Source organism: Trichoderma camerunense (assembly GCF_050948025.1).
Source record: "Trichoderma camerunense strain CBS 138272 chromosome Unknown V8C40scaffold_5, whole genome shotgun sequence".
Taxonomy (NCBI): Eukaryota; Fungi; Ascomycota; class Sordariomycetes; order Hypocreales; family Hypocreaceae; genus Trichoderma; species Trichoderma camerunense.
In genome coordinates this window covers 634,879-646,450 of record NW_028145365.1, presented here as the reverse complement: position 1 = coordinate 646,450, position 11,572 = coordinate 634,879, and the positions used below count along the sequence as shown (strand labels likewise).

The following is an 11,572-nucleotide window of genomic DNA, read 5'->3' as shown; positions in this document are numbered from 1 at the left end:
GCACCCCCCCTCCTTGTGGTCCCCTTCGCCCCAGCTGGGGCTCCCACTGAGGGCGAGGGCTGGGGCTTTGAATGCTGGGGCTGGCTGGTACAAACATTCGAGAGCAGCCAAGTACCCCGTACCCCTTTCGTGCCCTGGCTACGTGTCCCGTCTGCTCCCCTCCAGCGCCCCGTCGCGCCATCCAGCCCACTGGACTGTGCCGTGCAGTGCTGTTGCACCCCCAAAGGCACTGCCTAAGCCCTGCGTGACGCCCCTGATTTACCGCCGCGTGTAGCGAGGTCTAGCATGTGCTTGCGTTGATGCATTGAGGTACTTGTCCGCAAGTACCTGCACTCCCTCCCAGTCCCATGTATGAAGTACCGACCCGGCCGAGCCCGCCCTTATTAAAGCGATTGCCTCCCCCAGTCCCCTCCTTCTCCCGAAGGAAAAAAAAAGTCTCCCTCGATCAAGAAAAAACAAAAACCACACCTTAGCCACTCACCCAATCTAATATCGCATCTCGATCTTCCAACTACCGACGACAAGAGCCTCTTCCACCTTAGAAGGCAAGCAACATCAGCGTCAACACCAGCTACAAGCAGATAATTACACAGCGCTCCTCCCCACTACAAGGACAACGGCATATAACCACTCCACACGCTCGCTTCTCTGGCCGTCTAGTCAACGTTTACTCGCTTTGGCTGCCGCTCGATCACATGCAACGAGCTCAGTCTGCCGTGGATTTTTCTAATCTACTTAATCCAACTTCGGCAGCAGGACAGGACAGCGACGCCGAGCAAGGCAGCGGAGCCATGTCTACCGCTGCGGTTACCGTCATCAAGCCCAATGGGCCTATCCCAGGAGCGCAGTCAACGGAGGCTGCCAACGAGCTTCCTCGTCCCTACAAGTGCCCTCTTTGTGAAAAGGCTTTCCACCGTCTGGAGCACCAGACCAGGCACATCCGCACCCACACGGGCGAGAAGCCCCATGCCTGCCAGTTCCCTGGCTGCAGCAAGAAGTTCTCTCGTTCCGATGAGTTGACCAGGCACTCGAGGATACACAGCAACCCCAACTCCAGACGCGGCAACAAGGGCCAGCAGCAGCACCAGCAGCACCTTCATCACCAGGGCCTTCCTCACCACATGCACGTCGATGGCATGATGCCCCCTCCGGTGCCAAAGGCCATCCGCTCTGCTCCCACCTCGACTCTGGTCTCGCCTAACGTCTCGCCTCCCCACTCTTACTCCTCGTTTGTCATGCCCCAGACCCCCATGGCTCACTACAACCGTGGCAACGATATCACAATGCTGGCAAAGGCTGCCAACCAGATCGAGCGGGAAACTCTTTCTGGCGGCCCGTCTAACCACAACTCAAGGCATCATCCCTACTTCGGCCAGCTGCCAAACTCTCGAGGCCACCCGCCTTCCCTTTCCTCGTACCACATGGCGAGATCTCACTCCAATGACGATGATGATCATTACAGCAGCATGAGGCACGCCAAGAGGTCGAGGCCTAACTCACCCAACTCCACGGCTCCCTCTTCTCCCACCTTTTCCCACGACTCTCTGTCTCCCACCCCGGATCACACTCCCATCGCAACTCCCGCTCACTCCCCTCGACTCCGCCCCTTTTCGGGCTATGAGCTGCCGAGTCTGAGAAACCTGTCTCTGCAGCACAACACGACTCCGGCGCTGGCCCCCATGGAGCCCCACCTGGATGCTCCCCAGTTCCCCCCTCAGCTGCAGGCAAACAACAACCGCAGCCCCGGCATGTCGCTTACCGACATCATCAGCCGCCCCGACGGGAGCCAGAGGAAGCTCCCTGTTCCTCAGGTTCCCAAGGTGGCGGTGCAGGACCTCCTCTCCGACGGTGTATTCCCTAACAGCGGCAGAAGTTCAACTGCAGGCAGTCTTGCAGGTGGCGACCTCATGGATCGGATGTAGAGAATCCCTTACTTTGGCGCCTCGAATGACTTGATGACTTTGGGCTATAGAAGGATAGAAAGAGACGGCGTTTATGGCATGGAAATGGAAATGGAAATGGAAATGGAAAGAGTCGTCCCTCGAAGGACTTGACACGGCTATTTTTTTCTTCCCTTTTTTGTTTTCTTTACTTGAATTTTTTTTTTCATTGCAGGGCATGGAATCCTACACAAGATGGATGGCCAAAGGAAATATAGACATCACCACTTCCCCAACGGATTACTGTTGACTACTACTTTTTTTCTGTTTCTTCTCTTCTCTTGTTTCTGGTTGTTTCTATACAGTGGAAGATTTATTATTGGATTCAACTGAAAGTTGGCCCAAAAAAATCGAAAAAGACATGATTATTTTACACACTCACGCGCTCCACTCTTTCATCAGTTCTGTACAACCTAATTGTTTTCTTTCTACTTGTTATTTCTTGGTATTTGCATCCCATATGCCGCTAGAAAGCCCGTCTCCGGCATTTGGCATCTGAGGGCTTCGGCAACGGCATGGGCTGGCATTTGACTGGGGAATACCAAAACACGTTTGGTGTTACAAAATATGGGGAAACCTCATGCACTATGGGGGAGGCGGCAGCGCTATTCAGGGGTGGACAGGTAATGGAGGGGGGATTGAAGGGGGAGGAAAAGCCACGGGCAAGCGGTGCATCCGTGGGACCCGTGGTTGCGAAGCATGACTTCATAGACATGGAAAAGCTGAATGATTATCTGGGATTTTTGGTATACAGGTACTAGGTAGAATACGGTAATGGTAATGGCAAGTGGGCAGACACTTCTGCTCTCTTGTGTAATGTTTGAAAAAGAGTTGATGTTTCATTCGCCTTTATTTTGCGTTTGGGGTTTGAGGCTATCCTTCCGGTGTTTCCCGCCTTATCTCCTGATGGTCAACCGGCTATCGTACGAAGGGGAATTGAGATAAGTGATCAGAAGTACCTACTCCCGTAATACGGAGCACTTGGGCTAAAAGAAAGAGCGAAATTGCGGGGGAGGGGGTGGTAGAGTTTTAGTTTATCCGGAGAAGCCTTAATTCAAGCTCTGTCTCAGTCTCATTTTCGCTCTCACTGGGTATGATCTTAGTAAAGCACCGGGGAGGAAAATGGCGAGATTGATGCTGCTCTTGAGCCAAGTTCGGTATCTGTCTAGCGTTGATTGCATGTACACTGAACCGACATTCTCGTAGGGCGGGTCTCAGCGCTAGGAAGGTTTATCTCTGGGGGAGGCAATCAGGCGGGATACATGATGTGTCCACAGCTTTTTCCTGGTGCATTGAGGGGGTGGTTTTGCTTTTTTCCCGGGGGGGTGTCTGGGCAGAATTAGAAGGGGGGGACGATTTGTTTGGCTCGCTTGGATGGAATGCAATGGAAGGGAGGAGGAGAGAGCCCTGTGTGGGAGGGAATACAACTTAGATACGGGGGGGAAGAGATTCTGGTGGTTTGAAATGATTTGCTGGGGGGGACGGCCATGATACGAGTGCTACTAGTGAGAGTGTTATCGTGGATAGGCAAGCATGTGCCTTGCGTGGTTGTGCTGCTGTAACTCTGGCTGTGACTCTTCGACGGCCACATGGCTTCCCTTGTGTGTTGAATTTCTCGCACCTGATGCTGAGAAAATAATATGATGATGGCTTGATACGAGAAAAAGTGGCCTGCGTGTGATACACATGATTGCCTTGTGTGCGGCCTCACGTTTCGTTGCGCGAGGCGGGCCTCTTTTTGTTTGTGCGCAGGCCGAAAGGCTATGAATAGCACCAAATCTCAGGCATTCGCAGCCCGTCTGGCGGATTTGATTGGATTCCGCCAAGTCTGGGGACTCCGTATTATCAGGCCTGTGTGTGCGACTCCGTACAGGCTGTGTGAGACGGCGCCATGCATAACATGCAGAACCTGAGGATGGGCAAACTCCTTGGCCTTTTCTGGGAGACGCTGTTATCATCTTACAAGCTCGAAACACGCGTGTTCCTTCCAGTCTGTTTTGGATCGTGTCCATGGTGGCGTCGCACGCTCTTGTGCGAGCCTCTGTAAAATCTCACACCCTCCTATCCTATCATTGAGCGGGCATGTGGCCATTTGCTTCCCCATCACATCACTCTCCTCCCCCACAGCAGAACGACGACGCCCGGCGACGCCCGTCATTTGTTGTTCCTTTTTTTTTTTTTTTCAGGGTCCCTGGCACAGCCTGTTCATGCGTGGTTTAGGGAGTACATGGGCTGTATGAGTATGAGTACACGACAGCCTTGGAGCCTAGGCTTCGAAAAGGTGCCCCCGGGCCGGTTTAAGTCGGCCGGTAAGGCTGGGAGGGATTTTGTTGGGTTATCCGGACTGTGACGCAAGAGAGCAAAGCCCTGCTGGGACGGGGCTAGATGGGATGGATCGAGATCACGTCAGCGGTCTTTGGAGCTAACTACTGTTCCGCCGTGAAAAGAAAAGAAAAAATTGCACCAAGTTTGTCAAGAGAAAATGATATTGGTTGCCCTGAGTATGACGTGTTTCACTCGGGACGGCACACGCGTTGCCCTTTCTAGCTAAGATGATGGCGGGTGATCTGATCAACAGATGATGGTGGTGCTGGTGTTCTCTTTACAGTACGCCAAAACCATTAGGTACTTCCTCTTACATGTACATATTATCACGGAGATGGAATCACGGAGTAATATGGAGCGGTGATAAAGTCCATATCCGAGACCGGCCAAGTAAAAAGGTGAGAAGAGCCCATAGGGAGTGAAATGCTTCGCATGCTTCGCCTCGACTTTGACGACACACGTACGGAGTACGAGTACAAGCAAGTAATAGGAGAAATGTAACTATGTTTTACGTACAAGTACGGAGTGCTGTACGGTGAGTGGAACTAATGCAGTGCGTTTGCTACTGTTGTGTAAAGCGAACGGTGAGGTGGCTTGCATGATTCGTCTGTTACAGATGCTGCAGCTGAGACTCGCACTGAGACACGAAAAGGACATTTCTTTTTCTCTTCTCTTCTTTTTCTTCTACGTTTTACTTACACCTTCTCTTCACCGCTTCAAAACTGCCTGGCGAATGAAAAGACTTTGCCTGACACATACACAAGGCGTTAGCAGGAATGCGTGTTGCGTGTGTGTGCACCAAACAGTAAAGCCTTGTTATGTGCCTGTTTTACCCGCAGCGCCGCCTTTGCAACCACTCACAACCACTCACCACCAACTCACGACCTAAGTTTGAGGTGGTGTGGTGTAAAGAGTACGCAGAGGAGTCGGGTTGGTTGCCTGTCAAGAAATAAGGGGGCTTTTTCGAGGAATGGCGGGGCTGCGGTGGTGGGGGTTTGGGTTTCTCCTGGGCCTCCAGTGTGAAGCATTCGTCGTCTTGTGTCTCCCTGTGTATGTACTCCATACCGATGAAAAATTTTCCGCAGTGGCTTTGTTTGGCTTTGGCTTTTGGCTTTTGGCATTGGGTTGTGTTTGGCTTGCTCCGTTCTCTGTACGGAGTGCCGTGCCTCTCCCCCACGTGAGCCACAATATGAATCATGGGGAGATGTTGTATGGCACATGTTCTGAATACTTTATACGGATTGCTGTACTGTGCAAGAGACTTGGGCACAGAATTGCTGCACGGCCCTAATTGGGCACTGCACTCTTCTGATTCATTGCAAATACTAATACTCTTGAAGAAAACGCCTTGTATGGCTTCCTGAATTCCCAGCAGGATGGGATCAAAGATGCTACATCCTTCGTGGCCACTAGCTCAACTTGCCGCTCTCAAACATTTCAGATTTAGCCATCTCGCCAGTGTGGGGGTGGGGTTGGGAGCCGGCACGACGGCGTCAGCAGACTCATTGTCGTGATGTAAGCCTTTGATCGCGAAAAGACGCATTGGAATGATATTGTGCTCTCAGGCTATTTTGGCAGAGACGGGATGGAATTCTCCCCAGCCGTTGGGTGTTATCCTCGTCATCTATCAAGGCAAAGCATGAGGATTGCTGCTAACACGCTAATCGTCTGGATCTTACCCCTCTGGAGTCTGAGTGGATGATCGACTCCCCGTTCATGTCTAGCTCCAACGTGAGCTCTACCACTATGGCCAGGCAAATCCTCGATATCAATCATATCAGTTTGCATGAGGGCTATGCACATGTATGTACGAGTATGGACAATCTCTGATTAGCACCGGCTCAGACATGAACTAGGCCTGGGGAAGGCGGGGAAATACAATCCGTCAATTCTGCCTATCTTGCCGATAAAGCATTCATGCAAGCTGGATATCTTCCGGGGGGCTCCCTCGCAGCAGCTCGCCTTTGTTTCTTATCTTGCGTTTGCCGGCGATACTCGCGGGGAATTTGGAGCCTCGAGCTCGAAACAAGGCCGCGGCCTCGCCTTTCGGTTTCCTAATCCGAGCATGTGGCCAAAAAGGCTGCACCGAGGCTAGATTCATGGGCTATTACAAGGCGATATCCTCGGGCGATGCGGGAGGAAGGGTAGAGACGGCCCCAGCTTTGGTCTCGGTGCTAGCCACAGCTTGATATGATGAAATTGCAGCCCCCACGAAGCCATCGCTGCGAATACCGTGCTGTACCGAGTACCATGCACCACTGGAGATCCTTCTTGTGCTGGGGATCGCCTGTGGGGTTAGCAAAAGACATCACGCTTCCCGGCGATAAGTGGCCAATATAGGAAAAGAGCAAGATGCTGGGGACCCTGAAATAGTGCCTATCTTGTCAGCTGAACATGGAGCTCCAAGAATACAATCGTCGACCGGACCGCAGTTTTACGGGCGACTCTTCAAGCCATCGTCGTCGTTGCGGGTGGATCAGAGAGAGCGCTTGCGGCGCCAAATTCGCATTGTGAGACACAATGTCCCAATTTTGCCTGTTTGTGGATTGTTGCGATTTCTACTCTTACTCGTGCGCGAAAATACGAAGAGCCTGTTACAGCGGTAGCCGCATCAAGCTCCTCGCTTCCAGGGACTTGGGCTTTTCCTACGGATAATGAGGCTCATCTCCAGATTTCCCGCACCCCACCCGCCAGGGACCTCGCCATCGACGCACAATCATCTAACAAAAGAATTTCAATTGGAAGTAATATAACATGGGGGCTCTTCTCGGACACGGCTGGCCTGCTACGTTGCAGTGCCAAGTTGGCAAAAAAGGGAACTCGGTCAAGAAACGAAAATTTTTCCTCCTTGCCTGGGGAAGTCATCCAGGGAAGAAAAAAAAGTACTGTGCGTATCCGGAGTTGCTTTGCGCAAGCGGAATTCCCAGCAAGGAATGTATCAGCCAATCAATAGTTTGAATTGCGGAGGGCGTCAATCCATCAATCAAACGCCCCTGCTGGCCTTGATCTGATGTCTGTGTGGGCTGGTTCTAGGTCTGTCTACACACGGCGACTCATATGGACAGGGATTTTGGGAGTACGGAGGACTTGGTATCAATTCTACGCACTTGTGAGATACGATTCGGTCCTCAGCCTTGTTGATGCCTTTGTCGTTGAACTGACTTGTGTTAGGAAGAGTAGTCGCACATCCCTGTTGTTCGTGCCAGCACAGCTGTCGGCATTGGTCTGGACATGTGCAGCTGCTTGACTCTCATACCGCATGCAGCTGCTTGATGCCAGCCTGTCTATCTGCAACTGGATTACTCGTGCCTGGATGCTGAATGACTCGGGGGAGGGTCGCTGCAGAGTGGCCTTGTTCGATGCTATGCAAGGCACCGGAAGGGGGCCGGAGACGGACACCGCAACTTTCATGTCCTCTCCGTACCAATATGCAGCTCCGGCATAATATGAAATGCGAAGCTCATCGTACGAGATCCGCAAGCAGCCTGGAACGCGGGCAACCCCAACAAGAACGAGAGCCGCAAGCGACTGCTGGAGCCACTGCATCAGATCATAACTGTTATCATACAACACATGCAGGACGCAATTGATCCGAATACAACCCCGTTAATGCTGCCTTTTGATTTGCCGGCCTTCCGGCTACGTGTGTATCGGCACACAGGCAGCACGATCGGATGATAGCGATCCACTCCTATGATCATCTCACGCCTCATGCACAATATATTAAATCCGCAGGTTGCTGGCGCCGAAGGGCACTACGCTGATGGCCAATGCCAAGAGCCGATGCATATGTACTCCGTACGGATGTATGTATGTGGCCTCTCCTTACCGCTCCACCGCTTCCTTGATTCGCCTTCCCTCCCATTCTTCGGGCAAACAGTGGACTGCGCCGTGGAAACGCCAGATTGATACGCAGGGGAGGGGGGATGCCATGGCTTCAATGCGCCGAAATCGAGCCATCGTGGGGCTCCAGGGAACCAGAGCAAGCCGCAACAGGTCCGTTGTCGAGAAATACTTGCTCCTTAACTCCCTGCCTGCATCGCTGAAGTGGATTTGAGCGGCTCCAGACTGGGGTAATGCCAATTACTCCGTAAATGCCGCTCCTCTGAACAATGGATCATGATGCAGCAGGAAACTCGAAATGTTTTCCCCACAGTCTTAGTGTACCCAATTGCCCAGGGATATCGATGCGACAGCACGGAGTAGGGAGCACGGAGTAGCATCCAAGTTCTTTTGCATATGAGAAACAAGAGCTACGAGATTGAATCTTACTTGTCCGGGCAGCTCATTGCCTTGTCCGCACATGCAATCTCATCAAAGAGCGTCGGCTAACTCAAAAGCCCTCTAGCTCAAAAGCTAACAATATCACATCACCATCTCTCGGATAATTAACCGAACCAGAGGTTATTTCAAGCATGTGAAAATAGCAGCACTTGGCATCTCGGAGATCTTTGATGTGTGTTCGGCACAGAGGTAGTGCCGACATATCACTCCCCTTCCGCTCAGCCGATTGAAGAAAAAGAGGCCCGGCACGTAAATTGAGTTTGGATGGCTTTCTGTCCCGCAGCGGAACGCAAAATTAAGAGAGATACTCCGTACGATTACAATTGAGATGCAGGGAGATCCCAGGAATCGATCGGACCGAGAAGGTGTTAATTCGGCTGCTTAACCGACCAAAACCCTGATGCCAACCCCCAATGGCTCGGCAAGGAAACTTTCCGGCCACAACGATCCAGTCGGCCTGAGTGAATGATACACCTGGGTTTCTAAATGGTTGTTGTATTTTCCATTGATATCTATCTGCACAGCTGCCGCAGGACTTCCGTTTGTGAGCGTGGACGCTGCCGATACAGAAAACTATCCCAAAAAGGGTTGTAAGAGTATGCCTTAGAATGGCTACATTCGCCAGTGTAAATCCTGTCATCTGTTACTATCAACAGATATAATAGCTGTTATGTACATGTAGATAAGAGCCATCGGCATTCGCTGACAGCCCAACCCGATAGTTCCCGACGCTTGAGATTGATAACAAAGACAATCAGTGGGCTTGCATAACTTTGTATCGACAAACAAGAGATACATCCTTTTAGGCAAACATGTGAAGAGCCCGCTATGCCCACCTCTTGGGCGAGTTATGAGTCGAATCACGTCAGTTTTGTGTTCAACCACTCGTTATAAGCATCAGCAGCATGTGAGATAACTTTGGCGCCGCTGATCTAGCAACGAAAGCCGGGCTGAGATTCCCTTCAAGAAAGATATACGAGTACGCGCAAGCGCTAATCTGCTGCAAATCCTCATGATATACCTTCAAGATGAAACCTGTCTCGATTGTGCTAGTTCGCACATGGCAAAAGGAACGTGTATCGTCGATTCTGCGGGGTTCGAAGGACACTCTGACAACGACTCTCCTTGCTGCTTGGCCGCATACCACGCATGAATGAGGGATAGGGAGGGTGAATGTAGTGTACTTGCATTTGCTCAAACTCTTGTACCTTGAACTCAATGCGGAGGCTTCCCCGTTGTCTTGCGTGAATGCGTTACTAGTAGATGGACAAGGGCTTTGACAGCATCTAGCAGGATGAGACGATACCGATCGTGATCGCGGAGGACCGGCGATGTTAGCCGACGACGTCCAGGCCTCCTTTCGTTTTGCCTTTTGGATAAAGAACTTTCGTTTATTGCGCTATATGCAGTCTTCTTTACCTTAACCAGCCGACGTTACCCTTTACACGGTCTTTTTACATGGCTCGCCCCCTCTCAGTGCTCGATTGCGAGCCACACTCTCGGCTCTTCTCTGCATAATAGGGGGAATTGGGGGGGCATTCAAGATAAGCATACACAAGCATGGTTGGCTTTCAGACGGGATGCATTCCGATATCACGCCCTTCTGCAAAACCCAAGCCCCTCATTTCCAAACATACATGGCGATTTGTAAACAAGAGGCCCACATTAGCTCAGTTGTTGGCCGCATATTTGTAGAGGCCTAGGCGCATCTTGGCGGCTTGAATCGATAGAATGGCGAAAACCAGCGAGTGAGATTCGCTTGCTTTTAAGCTGCAGGGAAAGATGGGCCAGATGAATGTTTGGTCCGCGGGGCCCCGGGTTCTGTGCGGTCGTTGAAGATTGCCAGTGCTTTTCCCGCATTGACGCCCAGTTTGTCGGAAAGGAGAAGGTGTATATGGTATCACGCAGGTCGGGATGCAGGTCTGGCCGCATGGGGGCCAAAAAAGGTACGAAGCAATGGAACGAAACTGGTGTAGAAAGGGCCGACAGCGGGACAAAAAGGAGGCACTGTGGCGATGTGCAAAAATACTTATGTAAAGAGGGAGAGGGTGGGAGGAGGACATGATGTGGCACGTACTATGGGGAGAAAATGCCGATGCGTTTAGCATGGGAAGATGGGGGATAGTTGATTTGGTGTGTTTCTTCTGGAGGTACTACAATTGAATTTACAGGATTGGTGTGGGCAACACTTGCGGTGACCGAATAAGTAGTTTTCGTGCCCGGATGAATAGTCCCTTGCGTCCTTTGCTTTGCATATCGGCTCTATCCAAGGAGGTGTGCGAAGCAAAATAGATTCCATGCGAGGAGATAGGGTAGAGGCTGCTATGGCAAAATAGACTGATGCAACGGCGAAAGGAACTCAATTATTCGCGAGGCTCCTCGAGGATTAGATGTAATATTTGCCGGCGGAAATATTTGACGGAAACGTGTCAATTTGTTCCTATTCGCTGGGTAATGTTGTTGGTCCTGTTGGTTGGTAACTTCGGTTTGATGGAATGGAGTAGTAAACACTTGGGTATGCTTAATGCCAACACTATGGTCAACTATCTGCACTATCATAAAGTGCATTCTAACCCGGGAGGAAGATTTCCCGCTATGACACTTATGCATTTTTTCAGCATGCCTTGAGAAGCAAACAGTTATGGCTTCAGTCATCTTCTCAGCAATCATATTGTTGATGTACCATTGAGCAGCTGTATACGGCCGATATACAAGCGGTGAGATGCCCATAATGTGCTGTCTCTTCCGGTTATTGTCAACTGTAGCATTTATCCATTGATAAATGTTTCCTGAGCGTATAATCCATCTAAGACCTATTGGAGCTGTACCAGCTCTTCCGCACTGACTCCTAGACATGTTCTAGCGTTGCCCAGTATCAAGCGGCAATGATGCTACTGGAGCAATCTCAAAACGATTGAGGAGTATCCTCTAGGCTTCGGTAATTTTGACATAGAGGATATTGAATGTCCCACATACGGCTTGAGCAAAGACGAAATAGGGAAAAGAGACTGTGGTCAAGAAGA

General features: G+C 51.1%; 1 protein-coding gene across 1 annotated transcript; it reads left to right on the top strand.

Moving 5' to 3' along the window:
* Positions 1 to 412: 412 nt before the first annotated feature.
* On the top strand, positions 413 to 2,164 carry V8C40DRAFT_172183 (carbon catabolite repression regulator). Its single transcript, XM_083211612.1, has one exon. It carries the CDS (start codon positions 696 to 698, stop codon positions 1,920 to 1,922), a length of 1,227 nt encoding a protein of 408 aa, XP_083075446.1. The 5' UTR covers positions 413 to 695; the 3' UTR covers positions 1,923 to 2,164.
* Positions 2,165 to 11,572: the final 9,408 nt, after the last annotated feature.